At 40.3% G+C, this 26,457-nt stretch overlaps 1 protein-coding gene and 1 long non-coding RNA gene across 2 annotated transcripts in view; one reads left to right on the top strand and one right to left on the bottom strand.

Moving 5' to 3' along the window:
* Positions 1-776: 776 nt before the first annotated feature.
* Positions 777-14,048, bottom strand: CHRNB4 (cholinergic receptor nicotinic beta 4 subunit). Its single transcript, XM_061447261.1, has 6 exons — positions 13,682-14,048; positions 9,005-9,150; positions 7,767-7,811; positions 7,538-7,647; positions 3,634-4,594; positions 777-1,595 (listed from the first exon to the last, which is right to left on the bottom strand). The coding sequence occupies exons 1-6, from the start codon at positions 13,734-13,736 to the stop codon at positions 1,455-1,457; spliced, it is 1,458 nt and encodes a 485-aa protein (XP_061303245.1). The 5' UTR covers positions 13,737-14,048; the 3' UTR covers positions 777-1,454.
* Positions 14,049-15,062: 1,014 nt separating this feature from the next.
* The window catches only part of LOC133265695 (uncharacterized), a 68,508-nt gene continuing 57,113 nt past the window's right edge, over positions 15,063-26,457 (top strand). Inside the window, exons 1-3 of the long non-coding RNA XR_009742086.1 lie at positions 15,063-15,193; positions 16,278-16,440; positions 17,259-17,405. This is a non-coding gene — a long non-coding RNA (uncharacterized LOC133265695). The remainder of the gene's footprint in view (positions 15,194-16,277; positions 16,441-17,258; positions 17,406-26,457) is intronic.

Consider the following 26,457-nt stretch of genomic DNA (forward strand, 5'->3'; position numbering starts at 1 on the left):
CTTTGCTGAACACAGGAATCCGCAAAGGAGCTGCTCTCAACAATTGGAAAAGTGTTGCTGTAGCATGTCAGAATCTATGTAGTTATCTGTAGCTGTCTGGAGATGGCAGTCTAGATAGAGATGTAGCTTGGTTTTGACAAGGGCAAATAGAGCTGGAGCAGTCCTCATCTGTGATTTACAGAGGCGTAGAATCATAGAATAGTTGGGGTTGGAAAGGACCTTAAGATTATCTAGTTCCAGCCCCCTGACTTGTGGAAGAACACAGGTTTAGGTGTCAGCTAATCCTCCCCTGGAACAAGAGAGCCTCAAATCCCCTTCACAAGCAGAAGCGGGGTTTAGCAGTTTGTTCACTGAACATTACCTGTACCTATCTGTGGTAGTAAAATTGTTGTGTTCTAGCAACACCCCAAGGAATGGCTGAGATTGGTTTAGCTTGAAAAATGCCAGGAGCCCTCTTCTCTTACTGCAGGGCAAAGTGTGGTGGGATTGTCCTGTGATGGGAGTCTAGGGTGTTGATCTACCCTCTGCCAAAGACTGTACTTGTGTTATGTGTTGTGTCGTAGCTCATTTGTTGAGGATTATACTTAAATCCTCAACAAAACCCTAGCAAATCATGCAGGTCTGTTTGTTCTCAGGTGTCTTCTGCTCATTCTGCTCATTTCACAGTTGTCTTCTCCAGATGCTTTCCTGTGCTCTTAGCCTTAGCTTCATAACAGTGTGTATGAACCCCAGTTACATGAGCTATTAAAGTTGCAATAACACTTGAGGACTAAATATCTATAAATGAAAAGTTTACATTTTATTTCAGTTTCATCACTGAACAGAGTATATACATGTTTGTTTTTCATATATTGATTTGGCCTCTGTAGATCAGTCAGTGATGAGATGGCAACGTGAGAAACCTAACAGTGGTTGTTACCTCAGAAGTAGGTCTCTGTTTCTCAGTTCCGTTTTCAAATACATACTCCAGCAGCTACACAGTGGTTCCACTTGTAAAGCTCATTATAAATCAGACACAAGTAGCTTTGATGCCTTTGAAGGAAATAAATATCATAGTGATATCTTCTCTGTAACAGGGAAATTACAGTATTCTGAGGAAAGAAAATGTCCTTCCTGAGGCAATGTATAGAAAATACTTATTTAATAATAACACTTGTGAGCCAGGATGGCATATTGTACAGTAAAAGCCTTTCTCTGTAGTGTTCACACTTCAAGTAACAAAAAAAAAGGGCTGAGATATCATCAGAAGTACTGAACTCATTGGAAAAAATAATAGTTTTCTGTTAATTTTACTTTTTTTTCTCTCCCAATAAGTCAAGTTCTACTTTCCGTTTTCCTATTCTAAATCTGATGTAAGAGCAAATCACTTGGCATCTCTGTGGGTTTAACAGAGGGGAATTGAGAGCAGGAGGAGACCCAACATCTGTGTAAGTACTGACAATTTTAAATGACAACTAAGGGTTCATGGCAGTAGTGTGGTTTTGAAAAAGTGGCTGCAGAAATAATCCAACAGTCCCCAGGACACAAACAAGGACGAATATCCAGAGGAACAGCCTGTCCACTACCATGGCAACATACTTCCAATCTTCAATGACCTGAAAGAAAAAGCCAGTTAAAGGTATTAGCAATTGGTCATATTCTTTTGCTCTTCCTCTTGCTAATGCCAAGTTTTCATTTCTGAAAATGAATAGAAACAAATCTCGAGGTTCAGGGGATAAACTGATTTTAGGCTTGGGAAGGGATTTTTCTCCTACCGCCATTCTGGGCAGTGGAAGAAAATACTGCAAATACTTCTTAGGTGTCTTAGATGCAGCAGGTACTGAGCATGGCTGCCTGGGGGGAGCCAGTCCTGAAGGACCCACAGTATAATCCAGTTAAGGAACTTTTTTCTTCCATTTTAGCTTGCATATGCTATTAACCTCAGTGGACAAAAATAGATGGTGTTTACTGCTGTTAGACAAGGTTAGCTTCAGAGTTCTGCTCTAAGCAGCAGTCATCTTAATCAAGGGTCTTAATGCATATTAATACTGTTGCTTTTATTAAAATCCTTTTTTGCCTTGCATATGTTGACTGTGAAAGTCACGGCCTTAGATTCTGTTCTCAAACTGAAGTGACTATCAGGCTATTATTGTAAAGGGGAAATACATCCATCTTCATTTGCATATCAGAAATTATTATTTTTTCCTCTCTCTCTGGTTCTAGTTCCACACAGGACATTGTCACCTCAGTGACTTTACCATACTTGTCAGTTATCCCATGTCTTATATTACATTTCCACTGATGCTAATGGGAATTGTGTGCTGCTGAAATCAGACCACAGTAAATGTGCATGAACAGTTGTTACCAGACCGTGATAATTAAGGCAGAAAGTAGAGATTAAAATTAAGCATCAAGGAAATTGATATGTTGTATCAAAGAGCACTGTGAAAAACATTCAATTAATTTTTAATGTATAAAATATCCTTGAAAATTGTCTTAGTACGCAGTGGAAGCTTTGTAGCTTAGTGTGCGACACATTCTTCCTAGAATTTCCGAGCTGTTAGAAGCCTTTTTCTCTGCCATAAGGTATCTGCTTCTGTTCACTCAGTTTCAATGTTTACAAGCTCATGTCTAATGTTAATAGCTGATCTTCTTTATTTATATTGACAGTAATTTCAGTTAATAGAAAACATTAACTACTCAGCAGCATGCTCCTCAAGGGACTTCTGCCAGATCAGAAACCAGACTTCATTTAATCTGCTTGGCTGAGGGAGGGAGAGCACAACAAGAGTAGGGAACCCGGATTCTCACTGGGATCTTGGTCAGAGAGAGGACACTAGTAGGTGTGAGGATGATTTTTCCAAAGTATGGGTGCTTGTCTAAACAAAACTGAGCAAAACCATCTGAGTTTTCCCAAGCATTATTTACAATGTATTTGTATCAGCTTTAGTGTGCTAGCTATTGGCCCATGAGTAGAACAAGTGAACAGGGCAGCAGCAGCATTGCTTAAACACATCCTGGATAAAGTACTTCTCATAGCCAATAATGAATGATTTACTCAAGCAAAAGAAGTATCAGGTCAGCTGGCATTAGGATTTTGATCCTACCCATTGTTTTGCCACATTTGAACAGATATCTTAACTCAGAGAGGGTGTTTGCAAAGGCATTTTGCCAATTTTACTAAATCCTCCTTCTGTGCAGAGTTAGGTAAATAAATGCTTGAGCTGCAGGTAGAGTGTTTCTGGTTAACAGGCCCTGGCTGTAGGTTGTCACAGTAGTACTGTTTACAAGGGGGAAAAATACTCTTTTTCTGACCTGGAACTGAATATTATTTTATTTCCTGCCAAACACTACTTGAATGTGGCAGCACAGCTTTTTCAAGGGTATTTAATGACTTAGTGGGCAGTCACCATTCTCTCGTGGTAGAAACAGCCATGTTACTTTCCAGGAGAGTATTGGGGTTTACCAAATTGCTATTCATTAAGTTCTTCTAATGGCAGAAATTATTTCCTCTTAAAAGGTATAGCTACAGTCTCTCTTAAAACTTGAGAATAGCTAGGGAGTCCAAATATGCTTTCTGAAGAACAGTGTGTTACAGAGGAGGGCACGAGATGACGTTTGGAAAGACTGGGATGATCTCTCTTTTTTACTTACACTCTGGTCGTTGTCATCACTTTTCATATGCTCTGCTATAAAACTGACTCCATCAATTGCTTCTTGGACTTCAGGGGAAAATTTGGTGCCTGTTCTTAACCTAAACTCTGGATGAGTACTGACATTGTCAAGAGTCTCAGTGATTTTCGTGTCGTATTTTTTGGCATAGGCTGTACTCAGAAAATAGGTAGAGTTCTTGTATAAATCAGCTGGCTTCTCTCCTTTTGTCTTTTTGCAGTTGCACAGCTTTTGCCGTGCAGAGTTGTTTTCTGGACGCTTCATGAACAGATAGGCTGGGAGTCTTTCAAGGAACACCACCTTTACCCAGGGGGGCATTGTGTGAGTACTTGGAGATCTGTGGTGGACATTGAGTACACAGACACTGGTAACTATTGAGAAGGTCACCAGAACCATTGTAAACATGAGATATTTCCCGATCAGTGGAACATCTAGAGATGTTGGAGGGACAATTTTGGAGATCAACAGCAAGAACACAGTCAAGGCAAGCAACACAGATATGCATAAGGTCATTTTTTCACCACAGTCTGAAGGCAAGTAGAACACCAGGATGGCTAAGGATGTAATTAGCACACAGGGGATGATGAGATTGATGGTATAAAAAAGAGGTTTCCTCTTAATAATGAAATCGTATGTCACATCGACATAATTGGGGTCCGAAGGATTTACAGTTCTTCTTCCTGGGAGTGCTACAATGTCCCACTCTCCACTTGGTGTAAAGTCATCCATGCTTGCCATGGAAGTTTTAAGCACCATATCAATTTCTGTATGATCATATGTCCAAGACCGGAACTTCAATGTGCAGTTTTGTTGATCAAATGGGAAATGCTTAACTTCAATCTTGCAGGCACTCTTGTAAATAGCTGGTGGCAACCATCGAATGCTTCCATTATTCATTACAAGTGCATTTGTGTAGAGTGAAACCTCGTAAGTGCCGTCCGCACTAATGAAACAAGAGGAAAGGAAAAGGAGATAGGAAAGCATTAAGAAGAATAACATGGTTCAAACCACACATTCTTATGGGCCTCAGTTGTTTCTGGAATCAAAGTCTAGTAATATTTTGATTTGGAAATCTATGCTATAGGGAGCTGTAACTTGATATGGGGATGAAGGTCGCATTTCTCCCAATCAGAATTTATATTTGGTCCAATATTTAAAAAAATATTTTGGAAAATTATTATTAAATAATAAACCTGCATCTCTCTTCCATCCAAAAAATTCAAAGTGTTTTGTAAATGTTTGTTAACGTAATTAAGCCTTACTACATCTGTGAAGACTGAGTGAAAATGAGATCATCCAGCATGAAAATGGAAGGTACCTTTGATCTGGAACACAGCGACACTCCTGAATAGCTTGGGTGAGGAAATAAGGATGAGCAGTGTTAGTTAGAAATGCAGGGAGAGTGTAGGCAGGGGAAATGTACTTATGTGGTTTATAATTTATTGTGCCATTCCAGTTAATATTTACTTATTACAAAACCAGAGCAGATACGCCACAGTGCTCTTGGCTTTGTATTTTCTCCAACTGCTAAACTTCCACCAGGAGAGTCTTCTGTGTATGCTGGGCCTTTTAATTCAGGGAGATCGTTATAAGTTAGTCTGTATCTTCTGTCCAATGTTTCTGGGCAAACAGTTTAGGGCTGTTTAATCTATGGTGTATCCTGGAGTAGAAATGTGGTCAGCTGCTGATGAATGTTTCTTAGATTTAGTGTTTCAATGTATCTGCTCAAGTGAGCTATGTAGGATCTTTCAAGCTCAGCCAATCGGGCTACCAAAGGAAAGTGCAACGCTAGGAAGGAACAAACAGTTAGTGACTATCTGCCTTGGCAGACGAGGAAACTCAAAGGCTTGTTCCTGTGTTGATCAGCTGCTTTTATTAAAAACTGTGTTAGCCTCTTTGTTAGACTGCAAAGAAGAGTCTGGACTAGACACATCTCACATGCCTCCTTTTGATAAACAAATATAGATGTAAAGAAATGCACATAACCTAAAGACAGTATATCATCTGCAAAAAATATAAGGCCAAACTCATGGCAAGTGTAAACGAATGAAATTCAGGTGCCTATGGCTAAGCAGCAGCCTTTTATTTAGGTGGAAATGTGCTCCTTAAGAGCTGTTAAAAAGACTAATGAATCACATGTTTGTTGACAAGTCATCTTGGAAAACAGAGCTACTTCAGTTCTAAGGTTGATTTCTTTCTAAGTAGGGAAGTTCTACAAGGATCCAAGGCTTGGCACATGCTGTTCTCCAGATCAGGTATATTTGACTCTGGAAAACCCTCATGTTGCAAACCCTGGTGTCTGGCACTGAGCTGAGACCCTTGTAGCTAACTTATTTAGGCAGCAAAACAACCAGATGTGAAGTGGCTACAGCATACAAGGGGCATTAGTTCATTGCCAGTAAAACTGCTGTGTTTTAGTAATGAAATAGTTTCTTACTTCTCACGTTTTTATCTCCCTGTGTTAGATTTACCACTATGCCCTACAACGTACTGCATAGACTCCTGGGCTGAGAATGTGCAGGTTCTGCTGGCTGCCCCTTGCTCAGGTGTGGGACAGGGGCTAGGCTGCTGGTGCTGTTTCAGTGCCCTCTGCAGTCCTATGCACGGGCTACATAAAGACAGAGCTGCGGTGCATGGGAATGCTCTTTGTGTTTTCCTTTGCACCTTCTTGAACTGACTTATGCCTATGAAACATGTGCTTCAGCAGCAGAAAGTTAGAGGTGCTTGTCCTTTATCTACAGTTTTAATTTGAAGTTTTGTACTAATGTAAAAATATAATACTGTGAGGCTAAAACCTTGTTCCCAGACATTTAAGAAGCCTTTTAAAACTGTTTCTTTCCATTCTTACAATCCGTTAGATGGTATTGTTTGGGGAGTAAGAAAGAAGCCGAGGGTGGGAGCACGTGCCAGAATAAGATTTGACCTGGCAGAGTACATCCTAATCCACTGGCTGAATTATTTTGTGACTAATACAACAGTTTTAAGTATTTCTCAAATCTGATTTCCAGTAGTAGGATTCCAAGGACTTAACTCAGTTATATATAAACTTCCTAGGTTTCCCCATCTGTATATGTTCATAAACTGTTGTATGTTCCGGAATTCAATGGGTTTCAAAGTATCATGAAAGTATATTATAAGTTATGACTTTTTTTCCCCCCCAAGACTTGATATCCACTGCAAGGCTTTGATAGATACTTAAAGCAAAACAGAGTTGGCAATTAGATGTGTGTCTGAAAGAAAAACTGAAGTGTATGTCTAGCACCAAGCTTTTCTTTTTCTCAGTACTTGTAAGGCAACAGGGTCAAATGTTGACAGATTTATAATGTATTCTTATAATTGATTTTTTAATGCCTTATGAAAACAGACCATAATTTGGTTTTGTAAATGAATATTAACTTATTTTGTTCTGGTACATGTGAACTTTGTAACAGATTTATCCTTGAGTCTGCAGTGGAAGGTGGGGAAAGAAGGAGATGGGTATTTAGCGCAGAACCTGTTGTTTGATAGAATTCCAGCTGTCTTGGCTTCTTGCAAACATGACTACTGTATGGCTGTGCCTGTACTTACAGTTCATCTTTTCCATATAGTCTAGTTTGGAGCAGATCTGTGTCTCAGTTGTGAGCCCTGTCACAGACCCTGTGGTGGTAAGAGCTCACACTGCAGATATGTTCCAGGTCTGCTCGAATTTCTTTAACCAGAGCCCTGATATTACTAAAATTACCTTTGAGGCCAGTACCCCAGTCAGAGACACTTGATATTGTTTAAAAGCCACAAAATTCAGGTTTAGAATTTTATCAGACCTACTTCATTGGTTCTGAGCCTTGTTTCTTATTACATGCTTAAAATTTTGCTCACTGTCTGCATAAACTACAGAAGTTTTACTTACTTATTGTAAAGCACAATGTCTGGCAACCAGATGTGTTTTGCAGGTATTCTCAGCCTATTTATTCCTTCATAGTCAGAGGGCTTCCAAGCCAAACGATAATCAGTCCACTCCTAAGAGAAGAATTGTACAGTAGTGATGGGAGTATCCACACCACCACTAACAAAGCAATCACTGTGATGGAGTGAAAGCAGTCGCATTTGTGGTTTGCAAGATCTGTGGGCTTGGTTACCTGGTTCAGCCAGACATTTGTAGTCATGATCTGCTCCCGTTCATTCTGCAGGGAAAAAGAGAGAGAAAAGTTCTCTAAAATGTTTGACTTTATTGCAATAACAAGATTTATTTAGTGAATTTTTGAGGACATTTCCAACTGTGCAGCATGATTTCATCCAGTGTATTTCAAGACAGGAATTTCTCTGCTGCTAAGATTGTCAGTCTTGTGCACATGCTGATGATAAACAGTAACCCCACAAGTGTAGTGCCCAGGCAGAATTCTGCAGGAGAGAAGGAGCACTTGTCCCAGAGTCACCTGATATACATGACACTATATCCTGAACAAATCAGCTCGCACGTGTGTAAGATACCTCATCTGTTTGTACAGGTTCCCTTATGTTCCATCAGTGCCTCTCTGTTTTCCTCTTGAATTTCAGAATATAAATTATAGAGGTCTCTTAATGTTTTCAGTAGTCTGGTCACTGGCCCATACACAAATTCTGGCAGGGAGACAGTCATCTGTATCTTCTTTTTCATCCAGGGAATGAGCAGAAGAGTTGAAAGCCTTGATTCAGGAAATTTATCTATTCCCACTTATGTGCTGAATCTTGTTCCCACTGCAGTTAGTTCTAAACTTCTCTTGGCATTGAGGTGTGTATTTGTACCTTGGAAGAACTGTTAAACACATGCTAACCTTGTGAGTGAAAATGTCTTTCAGGCCCATTGAAGTAATTTTCATTGAATATGAGGGGTTGCTTACATGAGGATTGTTTTAACCGTGTTAAGCTATTCCAGGCAGGACTAATATGGATTTTTCTTTACATTTCACTTTTTGCTGATATGCCTGATCTGCCATGAGATTTTGATCTGTCTTTGTAGCTTGTTTTCAGGCCATTCAAGCACATTTCTCTGATGCAGGCAGCAGAAGTCAGTTTAGCATGCAATATCCAGGGCAGATCCTAACCTGGTGTAACTTTACTGAAGCTGCACTGAAATCAGTGGAATGATGTTAATTTTTTGATTGATGGAATTTTATTGAATGAAGACCTGGCCACTGTCTTTTATTGCTTGGATTGATCCCGTTGTAGCTGCATTCTGAAGTAATGAAAACCAGTAAATTGCATGTATGGCCCTGCCTACTGTGTGGTACTATGTAAAATAGAAAGTAACAGGGACATAGTAATACCAGTGTGACTTTCACTTAGAAAGATGTGAAGGTAGTGGTGAATTGAAAGGCACGGCCTAATTTGAACTTACCACGCTGATGAGCTGTGCCAGGGAAACCTGCAGTTCTATAGATACCAACTGGGACGAGTTGACAGCTGGTCGGATTAGCTTATTGTACCTGTCAGGACTCAGTAGGTGGTTCATTAGCTTTTCTTCAGCATCTGCTGCAGTGCTTCCTGTCAAACAGCACATAACAGGGTTATAGAAGGGAGAGCAAGGGACATGATGTAAGGATAACAGAATTTCTGTGCATCAGACCTCATTATTTCATGAAGACAGGCTTTTGATGTGTCTAAAGACTCTAGGCTGGTGTGAACAGAAGGAGAGGGTGCTTGCACCAGTATCTGTTCTGCTGAAGTTGGCTGTCTTTCGCAGAGCATAGATCAAAGCAGATAAATCAGAATGCTTTGGGGTTTTTTCACAGTAAAATGTGTAGCTCAAACTGATAGATACTTTTGGGAGTATGTTCAGAAATAGAAACTGGGAGCAGACCACCCTCTTAATAAAAGAAGAATGTTTCAATGATCCAAATGCAGGGAGTCCAGCTGTGACTTCTCTCTTTAGTGTCTTAGGAGACAGAGTTGCAGGCACATGTACAAGCGGAAAGACTGGTGTATGTAGGGAAAACCAGAGGATCAGCACCAGGGGCTGTAAGAATTGTTAATGATAGGGAGCTCTTCGGTAAGTAGTGATGATATTATTTTATTTTAAAACCTAAGGCAATATGTCAGCCTTATTTTATGTGGAAACAAACCCCGATTAATGGACTAGAACAAATACTGTAAATCTTAGGTGGCCAAAGTTGGAGTTCAGTGACTGCAAAATACAGTGCTGCCAGGATACAATCAAACAAGCCAGCACCTTCTCCATGGAGCAGAACAGCTTGTGGCACAGCCTCAGAGGTAACTAATGGCATCTGCCCATCATCTTCTTGCTTGTGCTTTTAAAGGCCATTCTAGTGGACTTCTTAAACCACTATTGACCACATAATAATACAGATGACTAAGGTCCTGGTAACATCCTGCCAAAAGAACTGATTGACCAGAGAGACTGACCCAGAGAGATTCTGCTGTATGTAATTTTGTGTTGTGTCATTCAGATGACAATGATGGATGTAGGTGTTAGTGAAAACAGATTCTAATCCAATGATAAAATGATTCTACCATAGGAAAGGGCATCTAACTCAAAAGTAGACACTGCAGAAATGAGGGTAGTGTCTCTACAGCATATTTTTTCCATGATGCCCTGGAGCAGTTTCACACAGTAAACACCACTGGCCATGAAAGTGTTTAATTTGCGCTACATTAGTTTGTTCTGGGTTTTTGTTGTGCTGTAGCATATCCATGAGATCCAGAGAAAAGCAGACAACAAAAGGCCAGGATCACAAAGTTTGTGTGCACTTCTAGGTGCCTGCTTTCCATGTGAACAGGGTTGTACATTCCTTAAAGGGCAACTTGTTACTTCTGAATTCCACTCAGGTTAAAAAAATACAGTTCGAACTTCTTGTTTCTGATCCAGCAAGAAAGTGGGGAGACAAGGAAGGAAACATCAAATAGATTTTTCATACCTAAGAACAGCTTTGGGGAAAAGTTGAGATGAACCCCAGGCTCATTGTAATTCTTTTAAGACTAGCATATGCTATGGCATTGGTAACACAATTTTGGTGCCATATACTTAACTCTAATACTGTTCTTCAGAACAGGCTTCTCAAATATTTCCCAAGCCATTTGGGAAAACAAATTTGGACGAATAGTCCTGTGTGTTTGTCAGGTTTGATTTTTGATTCATGCTTGATTTGTACCTCACTGAAAGCCATTAGTAAAGCCCTAATGCCATGAGATACTCTGTATCACATTTATTCTAAATGTAAGCCTGCCTAATCAAAGGCTCAACAAGTTAGAACTGCACTGAGCCTTGCTAAGCTCCAGATTGTTTTTTTCTTGTGTATTTGCCATCAAGGTAGAGCTACATTTGATATCGTGAAGCAAATGAGGCTGCACTCTAGGAATGAGTTGTTCTGTGTTTAAAATGATAGGTGAGAAGCCTTGTGACAGGTAAAGAGAGAATCTTGGTTAAGGTTATTTTATTGTGATGGTTTGGTTTGGTTTCATTTTTAACAAACTTTCCCACTGTTGCATGTGGAAGTGACATAAGCAGATGGCTTTCATTCAAATATAAATACACTGTCATTTGGTTTGTTGCATATAGTGGTCACTGGACCTGTTTGAATTGTTGAGTGTGTTTTCAGTGTGAAGCTGTATTTTCTGTAACTATCCCAGCATATGGAGGGATTTGCTAATCAGGGAGGAAGGAGTAGAGACTGCAGAATGTTTGTACAAAAGTCATTCTGAATTTGTAATAATCCTATTATTCGAAACCTGGTTTTAGTAATCACAGTTGTCTGGTCTGTGAATCAGACCCTACTGTGGGGTCTGCATGTCTGATAAGAACAGCTCAGATCTCAGAGTACTGCCTTCCTCAATAAACTTTATGCAGGCCTTGACTTAATTATAATAAATTATTTGTTACTCAATCCTTTTAATAAACATGATCTGATGCTAGGGAAGGGGTCCCTGTGCTGAATACTTCTTTATAAAATTGCCATCCCATCCCAACCTTTAAATAACAGTCATCAGAAATACAGATGGAAGGGGCTAATTTCTCATCTCACTCATGCCTGTATCAAACACCACTAGATGTCGTCAGGGCACTGCTTTAAAGGTTGCTAGAGCAAATCTCTCTGTAAATAGCATGTGAAAATGAGCCATTCCTGTGTAATTTTTACTTTCCATTACCAATCTGCATATTTACCAGATGGCATCTAATGAGAACAAAATTGCCAGGCATTCACGTTCATCTTTACACACATCATGATGTCAGCAGCCATGCGTTTGGAATTCCTCTTCTTCCTCTGAGTTAGAAGAAATGGAAGCGCACAGTTTCCCTCGCAAACTGTTTTTTTTTCCCCAAAGAGAAATGTTGCTGAGGGGAGACTGATGCTTTTAGACAAAGGGTTTTAACAAGAATGATGAAGTGGCCCTCATTTGGGGGTGGAGTATTTTTTGTGTACTGAACGCAGTAATAGTGAAAACGTGCTGGGATGGATCCTGAGCTAGGGAAACTGTTTTAGCTTCACTGAACACACTACATGTCTGCTCCTTGACAAGGAGAGCAGATTGCCATGTAACTTGCAGAACTCATTCTGCAGTAAGTTTGTTTTCTCTGCAGGAGTATGACCATTAGAAAGACACAATTTCACAGCAGAACAAACAAAACCACAGACTTCATTCACTCCCCTCTGCAAGCTTTCTCTTTTACATGGTCTAATTTAAATGTATAAAATGAAATAACTAGTCATCCTGTGTGGTTTATTTTCAGTGCAAAGACAAAATGTTGGAGTGATTTCCACAGAACAGAATAAGGACCAATGTTGATAAATGCAGGCAAGTGCACTGTTACCATGTCTAAATTGCAACGTATCACACGAGGCGTGTTTGCTCTGTTTCCCTGACTTCAATTATTTTAATAAATGTCGAAATAGCTTTTGCTTAGAAATAATAAGTTGTAGAATATGTTGTCATTCTTGTTCCTCCCTCTCTCCCAAGTAACTTCTGTGGGGAGTGGTGACATACCACATTCCCATCTGTAATTAGCATAGAGTAAGCGAGAAGCAGCGATAAGACAATCCCATTATCTTCTCTGAAATTACTTGGTGATACTGTTACTTCTCAGCACACTCTTAAATAGAAAGATTCATTTAACCTCTTAGAATGCGGATTGTTCCAATGGAAGTACTAGTGAATTTACTGTATTTGAAAGACTATTTTAATTTCTACACGGCAAATAATGCAAACAAAAAGGAAATACTGATGGGTTTAAAGGCATGTAATCTAAGAATCCGAAGTAGGCCCTCACTCTTCATTTGTTACAAAGCAGGTGTTTTCTAAAGCTGCCTTTCAGTGACTGAAGAACCAAAACAACTGTGGGATGAATAGGTAATTATGGGAAAGATGTCATTTTCATCATGGTTCAATTTCAGCCAGTTTCACTCCGAACACTTCGGTGGAGTCTCCATGGAAAGAAGCTCCCATGGTAAATGCAGTGTTTCATGTTGCTGTCGGGCTGTTCATGTTGGCTTCAGCATATGTTTTAACATATGCAAGAAATCCTGGTGGACTAAAGAAAATGTTCTTAATGTATGTTTGCTCTTTTTTTTTTTTAGCATCTGTTTTCATATTTAATTTATACTATTTACATACTAATCTAGCCATTAGGAAGTATGAAACTTTGCAAAATATATGAACTTGAGCCAGTAAGTGGAGAGGGATGAGTTCTGCCTTATTTATGGTTCAGGTTATGGTTCATTTTGTATTTTTTCAGTCTCAGCACAATACCTGCTTTTCCCATCACAGATGATCCTGGGAGCATCTAAAGGGCTATTATTTAGTGATTATCATTGTCATCTCCTACTGTTCTATCGTTTTATCTCCAACTTACTGTCTGTCCATACCCCTCATAGTGGATTTACTGTTACCAAGCAAGCCAGAAACAACAGTAAAATATTTCATTTCATGCATCCTCTGAAAGTCTGCAGCCTACCAAGGCGATTGTTACAAATTGTCTGAGAGGTTATAGCACAGTCCTACCTCCAAGCCCCGCAAGCTATTGCTGTTCTGCAAAGTGTATCCGAAAGAAAAGATCACTTACCGTTAAAATAAAAGGAGCCCACCGCAAAGAGAAAGAGGGTGTACGTATTCCTCATGGCAGTAACAAGAAGAGGTGGATTACTGTTCTTCAGCTGGCAATAAGCTCTGTTGTCGGGGATGCAAAAGGAAGAGATGCAGAATCAAATCTGAATCTTGGAGGTATGAAATGCCTGGAAAGAGACAGACAGTACGACCTGGCAGAAGCATTCTGCAAAGTGGAGTTTTCGTGAGCATAGTGGTCCCTCCCCCTTTGCAGCTGTTCAAAGAGCTTTGTGAAGAGGAAAAGCACATAAGAAGAGGGAACATAATGTGATAATGTTGAGTAAGAGGAAATGAAAGAGTAAGCTAAGCAATAGGATCTGCAAAACACCACTGATTAATTATTGCTACTAGGTAACATTTAGAAGGCTTTCTGGTTCACAAGTGCAATGTGAGGGAATAGCTGTGTGGGAAGAGCAGGATGTAACTTTCTGCCATAAAACCTGGTAGTGAAAGGCATCTCAATAAATTACAGCCCCAGCAGAGGGTAATTCTCTGTGTCAAGAGGAAAAGCGTGTTGCCTGTTGCCAACCCTTTTCCACTCCAAGGCCCACACATGTGAGCTCTCTAAACTAGAACTCCAAAAGGCTTTTAGGGAGCAGCAGGAGAGGAACAGAGTTTGCCATCATCAACATTTGACAGGATTATTAAAAGAAAGCTAAAGCAGCTTGTTGAGAAATAGCAAGAAGCTATAAAGACACTCCAGAGGAGCACTGGAGAAATTTAATAGAAGTGATCTTTTACAGCTGAAGGGTTCAGCAGAGTATAGAGTATTATGTGTTTTGGGACTTGCCATGGGAAGATTTGTGTAAAAGGAAAGGAGTTCTTACATGTGCCATTTGCATGCACTGTAGGACAGGCAGAAGTCCTCAGAAAGAAATAAAAAGGGTGCTAATCTTCTAAATACTGCTTTATCTCCATATTGATGTTCCCTCTGCTTCAGCTGGACCTGGGATGTAGCTCTGCTCTTGTCTCATCTCCCAGCAGTCCAACATAATTGGCTGGGGTGAAGGCATTCCTGATTTATCAGCATAACATTCCAGATTTGTTCATCTAACACAGCTGCTACCTGGCTGAGGTTATTTGGGGAAGTCACCTGCTGCTGCTTTTAGGCATGCTGTCAGTGTAGCATGGAATGATTCACTGCCTTCTCCCTGAAACATTTTAGCCACATTCTTTTTTCACTAAATAGGCCCATGAGTTATAACTCGTCTTTAAAGCAGCTGCCATCAGAGGTAGCCCAATACATAAAGAAACTCTACTAAGATTTCCTAATTGTACTATCCACAATCTATGTAACTCCTAGAAACAGTCTGTTATTTTTGGCTCGTTTCTTTAGGGTAGGAGGATGGATTCAGTGAGACAAATGGAAAAGCACGCACTGCAAGGACTTCCACTTGGAAAACAAGCTGTCACAAGTCAGTTTTGATGAAGTGGTTTGTGCTGCTGCCTTCTCTTACTCTGAAAACTCAAGGTATGTCAACTATACCATATCTTCCACTGAGGATTCCCAGTAGTTCTTTAAAAAGCACAGCTTTCTACCATGAGAAAGATGGCTTATACGTTCTCACCTTCTCCACCCACTATCTCAAACAATTTCCTTCAATATACCTTTACTATAAACACCCTCAGTTGCAATCTCTCAGGTTTTATAGTGTTTTTAACTTTAAAAAATATAAAACTTTGATCTTCTGTAACTACTAAACTTTCATATACACATGTGACCTCTGTTTAAAGATGTATTTAGTGCATGTTAATGCTATACAAAAATCTCAGATGATAAGAAGCTCTGTGGACCATCAAAGAATTGATGGTTAATGGTTTCTGAATACTCAGAAAATGTTTACAGCACACTGTTAGCTGTACCAAGAAAAATGTGCTGGGTTTGTTGTTTATCTTAGTTAGGTCAGGCATGATAGCAGACCTAGATATCAGGCTGGACTGGGCTCTGAGCAACCTGATCTAATTAAAGATGTCCCTTCTCATTGCAGGGGAATTGAACTATATGAGCTTTGAATGTTTCTTCCAAACCATTCTATGACTCTGTATGGGAGTTGGAATTCTTCCCTCTGAACAGCGTGGGAACTGAGGAGGAGAATGGTTTCAATGAGACAAACAGGAGAACAGTCATTGTGGGGACATCTATTTGGATGAAAAAAGCCAGTGTAATCCTAGTGAGTACCTGTGAATGGACTTACTGCATGAAAACACAGTATTTCTGCTTTCCTCCAGCATTTAACTAAAAGCATGTAGAAAGGGAGCAGTCACACAGAAAATTACCCTCCTGTAATAGTCACAAATCCTAGGAGATGTGTCCCAAGCAAAGGATTTACACTCAGCCCTCCACTTTTTGCTTCTTTCTACAGTATGCTTAGCTTTTACCTTGTCAGAAGCTTATGTGGTCAGAGACTTTACCACACCCTTGGGCCTGCTGGGCAATGTTCTTTGCTAATGTAGAGGGAATTGCTCTCAAGGAGCTGTGCGTTCAGCGTGTCTGAGCGAAGTACCAGCCTGCTGGGGAAGTAAAGCTGCATCTCTTTCTTTGTTTTTACTTTCAGCTATCATCTGACCTATTTCTCCTCAAAGGCAAACCTTCCATCTGCCAACCTGGCCTCTATGCTTTTGCAGCAGTTACAGGAATAACAGATGTATGGACACTGGAGTCATTGCATTTGAACCATATATGCTGCTTGATGCTTGAGAGTTGAGTAGCAGCTCAAGGTACAACAAAATAGATTTGGAATGCTTCACCAGAGCTAAAGAGTCACAGGTTGTTCACTGATTGTGCTATTTTTGCTGCTGAAGCTGAGGTGGACAAGGAGAATTACCACATTTGATTTTCTTCCTTTGTAATTCACTTGTGTGCGTGCATTCTGACAGACCACTGAAGGTCTTCCTTGATCCCCTGTGCTATGCAGTTGTTCTCTCCAGTGATGCTGCAGGCTTCCATTTGCTCCTTGAGATCCTGAAATAAAAGTGTCTACAGCAGCCGTTAGCATATGTGATATTCTGGATTTGCATCTTAATACACATGTGCAAGCATGGAAATACCATGGCAGACAGCCATCCACTGACTGGGGGTTTGTTCCTGATACTGTAATGCTTTGCATGCCTTAGGGTATTCAGGCTTTTAGATGCATGAGGAATGTAAGATGTCCAAGTGCCCTGGAAAACTGGCAGTACTCTTTGTGTATTTATCATGGTGGTTTCAAGCTGCTCCTTGCATTAGGAAAGAGCCAGTCAGAAATGCTGGAGCTCCCGAAGTGGAAGCAACCTGGGGTGCAGTTGGCCTCCTTAATGAGACTGGTACCTTCACTGTGTAGGGAGATTGCTGCCAAAATAAATGCCACAGTTAGCTTTTGGTAGTTGTGACAGTGAAATGAAGTTCAGGGCTGAGCTCATGGCTAAACTGAATTGATGAGGGACTTCAGCTCAGCTTGTTAAATACTGGCTTTACAGAACACAGCAGAACAATTGTCACCTTCTGGTGGAAAACTGCTATAGAAAATGACAAGTACTGGCAAATTTTGTTTTTCTAGGACCTCGCATCTGAGTGAACTGTAATGATATCTGCCAGGGTCCTGGCTTATCTCAGCAGCAGCAAGGCACACTTTGCTCTCCAACTGGGTAGAAAACGGAACTTCTTACAAGTAACCTCTGCAAATATCCATCATGCCCCCCTTCAGGTAAAATCATCGTTTTCCCTACTAACCGCTGTTAGGATGAGCTTATTAGAACAGCTGTCCTGGAGCTAACATTCTGCAACTTTATAAATGCACTTAGAGTCCCATTAGAGTTGGGTGATACCTCAGCCATGCTGGTGCTGATGTTTCTGGGTTAATTTGTACTGCTGCAGCTTCATTTAACAGTGCTGTGGTGTGTCCCCATATAAAGTGTGCAAGGCAAAACAAAACTGTGGCACTGTAATTCCAGTAGCTGTTGACTGGATGAGCCTAGCTAGGTGCTCAAACAAAACAACCGTGGGTAGAAATTAGTGGGAAGGGTAAGGATATATGGAATTTTTGGTCCGTTGTAATGTAAAGCTTTGGAATTCAGTAAGCTTTTTTTGGATTAGTAGATGCTTTATACTGGATAACTAGTTTTCATCAGAGGCTTACTCTACAGTGGTAAACCTTGTCTGTGTGGGTAACTATGTCATAAAGTCCATTTCATACACCACCCCTGTAATTACATTTGCCTTGTCAAATGGGTTCTAAACCGTATGTATGGTATTTTTAATAAGCTGTCTTAAGGAAAGGTATAATATGGTCACACTTTTGCAAACAACACTGGGAAACAGAGCTGTGGATCCTACCAAATGATCAGGTAAATAACACTCCTTTTCTAGGTTTGCAAGGTTTCAAACCATGATACTATTTGTTGGTGTCTGATGTGTCATCACATTAGAATCTGCTCCAAACCCACAAAATGTTCCAGAGAGTTGCCATGAATTGCATGCAAACGACACAGCAATAGGTGCGATTCCATGTTTCATTGTCAAAATATAAATGATTATGGATCAAGGACAAGCCACCTTTTGGTCTGGAATACGTCTGATGGCAGCCAAAGTCATTCTTGGCAAAACAATGCTTTCCTTTTCTGGTTAATTTTTGAAAGCTGTCACCATATGCTTTGTGAGCTAGCAGGTGTGTTATGTTTAGAGAGGCAGCAACATTAAAGCCCCTAACACTCACTGGTTACCAACAACATCTTTATCCACTGAAGTGCACAAGTGTAATGAGTCTAGAGAGATGCAGAAGCAGCAGCTGGTGGGGGTTTGCTGTTTTGGAACTGATCCTTTTATTTTTATCAGTCTTTTTCATTTCCTTTTGTATACTTTGAGATTTGTTGCAGGACAACCTGTTCACTGCCTGATATATGACTGGCAATCAGTCATCTATTCTTTGAAAACGTTGCCAATGAAGCCATAGCTATTCTTGCAATGTTGCATTTTGTATGAAATTTATAAAAAGGGGCTAAATATATGCACATTTAAGAACACATCTCCATCAGTATCAGTGTGTTCCTGTATGTAGTGTAAGCATTTTTGTGTGCTCTTACTTTTTGAAGTAGAAACTCTAAATGTAAATTCCAGGAGTAGGAAGCTCTATTTCTTTCATTACCTAAACTGTGCTTCCTTGCCTGCCAAATCACTGCAATTGTTGCCCAGTTCTGGTGCAATGGCAGAGTGTGTTACATCCTTTGATAAAGGCCCAGTGGTAAGTGTTTAGTATTTACAGTATGTTTTCTAGATTCAGTAGAATTGCCCTTTTAATCTTAATCACTTTATTCTGCTTTATCAAAGTGCACCTAAAGTTAGTGAGGATTTATTGCCAGCTTTTTCACTATTTATACCTTTCTACTGAAACTTTTGGAATGTCAGATAGTGAAATCCTTCAGCAAGCAACTGTGCACTGCATGTGCCAAAATTGTGAAGCATATAACATTCCAGTGAAATAAAACCTAACTATCCCCAGAGTAAAGACAGTAAAGAGGAAGCAGCCTGTGCTAAGACAAACAGGCACTCAAAGTTTTCATACCATTTACTACCACTGTGTATTCTGCAATAATCTGTAAGCTACTAAGAAACGCTCTACCGTCTACTAAAAGTAGATGCTATGGATAAATCAAACATGATATTTTCGAACTGTGCGTGGAATTTAATGCTGCAGGGCCAGATGTGCAGGTCTTACTCAGACTGTAGTGTGATATGAGGCTTATCTGTGATAAGCAAATTTGGCACCTAACAGGGTTGTGTTAGAAGGATCACTGTATTTTTGGCAGTAAAATGATTTTTCTTCACAAGATGCCTCTATATACTGCAGGGTGCTAATAGCAATAAGTAAGTTCCTGGTGCATATATGGTCATGTGGAAAAACTCAGAACTGCTGTGGTGCAGAGCACACGTCACTGCAAAATTGTGGTGGGTTTTGCTTGATTTGTATCACTTCACTGAGGCAGACCTGCATACTACTACCTCTTTCCTTGTTTTCACTACGTTGGGCCCATGCCAGGATAGTAATGGCTGTTCTCTGCACTGGGGCTTTTAGGATGGGCCACTGGCATGTGTGGGTTATTTTTCTGTTCTTGATATTATTTGTGTACCAGAAAAAACCAAACCCACAACTGTTTGTGACAGAGTCCAAAGATTTCTCTCTCGCACCCATGATGGAGAATATCTGTATCTGCAAATCACTTCAAACGGAGTAGTAGGAGAAGAGTGAATGACAATTGTACTGTTTGAGGTTGACCTTTTTATTTGGAACTGCTGCATTTCAAAATGAGCAAATTTGAAAAGTGCAGAAAAAAAGAGAGTTTTAGGATACAAGACTGAGAGACAAAAGACGTGGGCTTTGTTCTCAGCTCTACTGTAAGTGTCCAGGGTGCATTTAGTTAAGTATTATTGCTGTTCAGCGCTTCAGTTTCCCCAGGTGTAAAGCAAAGGTAAGGATTGGCAAAGAATTACCTAATGTTTGTAAAGGACTGGGATGAAAAAAATCGTGGAAACACAAGGAAGCCCTATATATCTGTTTGTTTCCCATTTATACTACCACAAAGAGGCTTTTGCTTGTTCTTTAACAAGCAAAATTGAATGGATTTTGGGTTTGTCTTTAAGATTCCTTCTCATGACCTGGTCTTGCTCGTAAAATTGGTGAAATGGAAAAGAAGAACAGCAGATGGCAACCAAGAGCTTGACTGCTGGTGCACGCAGCGCAATGCCACAATGATAATAAAGGAAAACTATGCAGGATAATCAATTCCCAGTTCTTGGATTTGCAAATGAAGTATTTGTATATCAAGTAACAAAAAATTCTACAGAGCCATATGCCTCACAACAATTCTTTTTCCAATTATATCACTCGATCTAGTAAAAGATACCAGCACCTCCTGCAAACCTTGCCTTGTGTAGATCTTTTGAGTCCTTCTCACACAGGTAACCGCTAGGAATTCCTCTGCCCTTCCTTCAACTTTGATCTACCAGGAAACGCTGAAAGAATAGGAAACCATTTAGAAAAGCACTCTAAATGATATTGTATATTCATTTTTTTCCAGGCTGAAAATAGAGCTCCATAGTTTGGCTGTGTACTATATGCAGTAGCCATATACAAGAGCTTCCTCATGTGCTTTGCTGTGTTATATACAATAACAGCTAGGCAATAACCTGTACCTCAGTGTTACACCTCAGTGTATATTTAATGGAGGGATAAGAGCATCTAAAGTTGTTTTGTTGGAGGTGTTTTTTTGTAATTTAGAGCAAGAATTTAAACTCGAAATTTGATTTTTAAGTATGTGAAACTTCTGAAGCTCCATCAGTGTCCCAAATTAAAGGATTTTTCTCTTGCCTTACCCCGCATGCCACAGCAGGATTTGTTATTTCCAAGTCAAAGGAAGCAGTTCCTTCTGTCTCTTCAGATTTGTGTTTTGTAAGCTTCTTAAATGCCTCCAGTTCTGTCATCTGCACTGTGTGGAAAGCAGTAATTTGTGCTGACATCATCTAACTGCCCTGAAGAAAAAATATGTTGCATATCACCAAGGAAAGGGAGAATTTATCTATAATTTAGGACAATAATGGGGTTTAATTCACAAAGTCTCATAGCATCTCACATACTGACAGAGCCTGCTATCATTAGTGATGTCTTGGGATTCTGTTGTCTGGATATGATCTGTTATGACTGAAAGGAAATCGTTATGAGGGCATTAGCTTTGTAACCACTTCTGGGGTTCATTATCCTTTGTGGCAGTTGTACTTATGAGACGTCAGGAGTCGTTTGTTTTTCCAAGCAAGAAAACCCACACAACATTTGTTGGGGGGGAGGAATCGGTTGTGGTGAGCTGTCAATGCTGAGCAACAGGCAAGGTCCTCCTCTCCGGCAGCAAGCCACTGTGGCAGCCTGCATTGATCCAATGGACTTGTGATGGTTATTTACAGTTCCTTAACCTGCCCATTTGCGGGCTCTTGCAGTGTCCCTGAGCTGCACACAGAGCTCACTGGGAGGCTCCATCCAGCAGCGCCTGTGACCTTATCTCTACCTTCTGTATTGTACCTGCTTTTTTCCCAGTGCATAGTTAGCATGGTCCTGTGCTGCTGCACAGGTGCTGTGTGTATCCAGAGGAAGGATGGCAGACCTGGGTTTCAGTGTGACCCAGCTTAATGCGGCCCTGAGAAAACACGCCAAGTTCAGCTCAACAGTTGTGAAACTCCAGACCAAAAGCATAGGATGCTGTCTGCTTGGTGTGCTGCTGAGTGCTCTGTCCTACAGTTGTGCTCTCCTCCTTTGTTACTCACTGCTAGAGGAGTAGCAGTTAGGCAGCTTTCCACTACTTGTGCAGTCTTCCTCTAGGATATTTTTCAGGTTGTAGATTGGGATTTGGGGTAGGAAATGCCTTTGTTCCTTGTGTTTAGTACACTTTCCATGACTGTCTGCTCACTGCCTTTGCTGTGCTATATACAATAACAGCACCCCTAGCTTTTAAAAGTGCTATATAATGGTGGATGTTATGATTCAGCTGGATTACAAGACACCTCTTCCCTGCTGCCAGTGCCTTGTGCAGGTTGAGTAACTAACAATATGCTTTGATTAGGCTTTTGTAGTCCTGAGAAGCAGAGCTGTTTAATTCCGGGATGGCTGTTTCAGTGGTCCTGTTGCAAGGCTCCTGCCTCCACCTTTCAGCATCCGGTTTATAGCTAATGGTACCCACTGGCCTTGGCTTGTTAGTTCACGGAGCAGCTTTCACTCTGAGGGTTTTCTGTCTCCCAGAGATGCCAACTGCCTGTTTAATACCAACACAGCACATTTGGGTCACAGATACCAGCGTTGCTCATGAGAGACTTGAAGTGTCACTAGTCCTGTGTTATGGATCAGGAAACAAAGTGCAAGAATGAAATATAGGCCAGTTGTGTAGGAAATCAGTGATGAGGGTTAGTATATAGTTCTCAGTTCTCAAAAAATCAGTCACATCTGTGCTGCTTCCTTAGAGAGTGGGAAGGACTTACGTCAAATCCAAACCTTCCCGGAATTTGAGAGATCAGGTGCTTTGACTTGTTCCTCAGTCCTAGCAGAGGGCTGTGTCTAGTTTCAGAATAGTCTTCCAATAAATAGATGACAGGTTTACTGCCTACTCCATGCTGTTTGCTCTAAGGTTCAGTATGTTAATATACAGCAGACTGAATGATCTATGTTCTTGGTTTCTGTATATATTAATGTAGGTACAGGAGGATTCACTTCTTAAGAATTTAACAGTTACCTACTACCTGTAGATACGTAGACTCTGAAACCAGAACACGTCATCTAGTATCCTCCCTACTACAGACCACAGGATTCTTACCTTTCACACATAAGGTTAATCTAGAACATGCTTTTTAAGCTTCCACAGTTTATGACTTAAGACTTCAGATGATGAATAAGAACCATGTCCTCAAGTAGCAGGTTTCTGATGGTTAACTGAATTCTTAAAAGTTTGTATCTTATTTCTAAGCTTCAGCCACTGCGTATCTTTATGTCCTTGTCAAAGATCATTTGCATTCTGAAATCTCCCCTATCAGATAAGTTTTAGACTCTTAGCTTTCTTTTGGATAAGCAAAACAGATTAGGTTTCTTGGTGTCTCATTAATAAAGCAAGTTCTTTTTCCAGACCATAAATCGTTCTTGAAGCTCTTTGTGTAATTTGTCAAGGTGCTCACAGCTCTTAGATCCACGGTGTTATGGGGTGGTCTCACTGGTTCAGTGGATTGCTTCCTTCTGAACTGTATTTGCTCTTTGCTTATTTATTAAAACATTACCTTTGTTCTTTCAGTTACACTTAGTGCAGCGTTTGCGTCCTGGGATGTTGTCTTCAGCTAGCATAGGTCTAGTACAGCTCATCATGTTATGTGACATATAAGGCAATATACTGCCTCTGTATATTTCTGTTTGAAGAGATGATATATCTGATTCAGTAGATAATACATTTGATTCAGCAAGTAATAGAACTGACTCACTAGGTCATTTATTTGCTTGGTAAGTAGTATATATAAGGTAGTTAACAAAGGATCTGGCTTAGTACAAGTATTAATCCTGAATAACTTGTGCATGTTGTTCATTTCTAGCTGTCCATAAAATCTCTGTCCAATTGGTTTTGTGACATGTCTATCCCAGTGTGTGGCCAAAAACAATAGTTTCCCTGTTGTCACATAAAATATAGCAGCAGTCCCTCTGAATGTGAACATGAGCTAAGTATAAACATACAATACATTTGCTTGTCAGTAAAAGTGGTGTATTTTTAGAATTCAACCGAAATCTTGCGGTTTCTGACATGTAATTGGGAGTCTCCAGAGAATACTGTCTTGGACAGCCAAAAATCTATTTTGAGGTCTACCCAGTGCAATCTACACTTCCTTATTTGTGGCAGTTTGTGCTCCTTACTTGTGGCAGTTTGTGCTCCTTATTTGTGGCAGTCTGAAGCATGCCAGCATGAAAGAGAGCAAAAGCAATCCCATTTTGACTAGGCTAGAACCGTGTCTGTGACTTTCTTGGTACAATCCCATTTGAGGCAGTAGGAGTAATCAGTTTGGTGGGATTGGCACAAAACCAGGCAGGTCAGGCCACATCAACACTGAACTCATTTCTGGAGGATTTTTTTAAATGAAAATTTGAACAAAAAGTACTTTATTTTGTCATTCCAAGCAAAATGCTTTGATTTTCTGTAAGATGTAAACACCGCAATCACTGAACTGGAGATACTCTGGGGGTGGAATGCTTCCAGTCTCTCATTGGCAGCACTTTGCTTTTCCCAGAGCTTTTAAAATATTCATATTCCTCTCTTTCTAATTCCTCTACTCTAAATGGCCCTTTTCTGATACTGGGAGCAGGAGACCTGCCTGGTTTGAAGCATGTGCAGACATCTGCAGTTCGGAGTGACGTTGGGCATTTCTGCCTGCCCCTACCTTGTGTCTTACAGGTGTGCCCTGACTTCGTGTGATTTACATGACTGTTTTTTCTGTTGAAATACCATTGAGGTTTCATTTACTTCTAAGTGCAATTAATTTTTGTAACAACTGTCAGTGAGAGGTTGTTTTTCACCTCAAGACAGCTGCTGAATATGAGCATCTGAAGGAAGGGTGAATTCTTTGTCATTAGAGGGGTGAGGTTTGTCCAAAGGACCACATGCACCCTCTCAGCTCTCCTGGTGGTCTGACTTGCTTTAGTCCTTGTGCTTTTTAAAGGATGATGTGCTTGGGCTGCTGTCATTGAAACACAGAGCTAAAGCAGTCTTAGAACATGAGCTGAAAGGGGTTGGAAATCAAGGTGCTGGAAAACAGTTTCTCCAGGGACCAATTACATTGGCTGAGAAAGCAGGAGAAACTTCCCAGAGACCTTCATAATGCTTGGTTTCCTTGTAAAGGCTGGATGTGTCAGGACAAAGAATTTAAAATGGCTTCAACATAAGTGTGTTTAAAAGAAGATGGGGCAAAAGACATCTAACTCTGAATTTTCTCAGTCATTTTACATACAGGAATTTTAAGGTTCCCCTAAAGAATCAGTAAAGTCATACCATAGAAAATGATAGAGATGTATTGTTGATTTAACACTAGCTGTTTTCTTCTCCTTGTTATGGTATTGGAGAGGGGAGAAACCAAGTCTTCCTTTTTTAGTGATCAGGTGCAGTGAGTTTCAGCACATTGACTGATGGTTATAATGTGGAAGCTGTGGTTTCTGCAGGTCCCATTTACATGGGAGAGAAGGGAGAGAGGTTCCTCTGCACAGCTGCATCCCACTGTGGTAGATCCCCTTCCAGAGGCTCAAGGCTCTCATGAAAAGAGTTGTTCTCTTTTTCTCCAGTTAAAATGCAAACATGTTTTTAACCAAATTGGGTATTTTTTGTGAAACTTCCCACTTTGCTGAAGAGCTACATCAGAAAAGTGGCTGTAGTTTCTTGTTCAGTATAACTATCTTTTCTGTGCATGAATGGTACCCAGTGGTCGGTCCTTTTGGACTATGCCTATCCTAACGACATCCTGAGGTGGGTTTTCTTTTGCTTTGTGTGAAGGTAGGTGAAATACGTGAAGGAAAAAAATTACCTGGGTTTTAAAATAGAGGAAGACTTCCTATTTATGTTTAATCCTTTAAAGTATTTAAATGTATTACTTTCTGTATGAAATTCAATTCTTCTGTAGACTGTAAGCCTAAGGAGCAGGGTACAAGTCAAATGACTATTACAAAGAGTCCATGAGCAAGGTGGCATAGGGCTTTCATTCTGGGTATCTAAAACTGGTTTGGATGTTTTGCACTTGTTTTTCCTACTTTACCTGAATAATTTGTGTTTTGGAGAGAGGAAGCATAAGTGTGGTGTTTGTTAAAGAGTCATCATTACCTTTCAATTTAAGATGTGAGACTAGCAAATAAAGAAGCCGAATGCCTTTTATAGTGCCTCTAGCAACATCAAGAGAAGGTAGCCTTGATAAAGTCTATCCAAGATTCAAATACTTTTCCTTCAGATTAATCCCTTGGGTTTTGCTTAAATCTTGCAAGAAAAAGCTCTTTGTTGATATGCAAAATTTATAGTCCATTCATAATCAAACTGGTTTGTGTTTGCCTGAGACTACGGGTTCTTTCTGTCTCTGGGCTACTAACAGTGGGATCAGGGAGGCTGCAGAAAGTGAGTGACTGGCAGAGGAGAGCAGAATTTTGTGGATTAAAAAGACGCAAATATCTCTGTTGCAAATGAAACTGGATTTTCAAGCCAACAGAATCTCCCCTC

The sequence above is a fragment of the Pezoporus flaviventris genome, unplaced genomic scaffold (assembly GCF_033815535.1).
Source record: "Pezoporus flaviventris isolate CSIRO_AGI_PZ_B2104156 unplaced genomic scaffold, CSIRO_AGI_Pfla_v1 ptg000006l, whole genome shotgun sequence".
Taxonomy (NCBI): Eukaryota; Metazoa; Chordata; class Aves; order Psittaciformes; family Psittacidae; genus Pezoporus; species Pezoporus flaviventris.

Bases quoted from the DNA above. Each gene is read 5' to 3' on its own strand.
- CHRNB4 (XM_061447261.1), bottom strand. From the start codon at position 13,736: ATGAGGAATACGTACACCCTCTTTCTCTTTGCGGTGGGCTCCTTTTAT. The intron at 9,151-13,681 runs GTAAGTGATCTT...GCTGTTTGACAG, and splicing joins GGGCTCCTTTTATTTTAACG to GAAGCACTGCAGCAGATGCT. The intron at 1,596-3,633 runs GTAAGTAAAAAA...TTTTTCTTTCAG, and splicing joins GTGATGACAACGACCAGAGT to GTCATTGAAGATTGGAAGTA.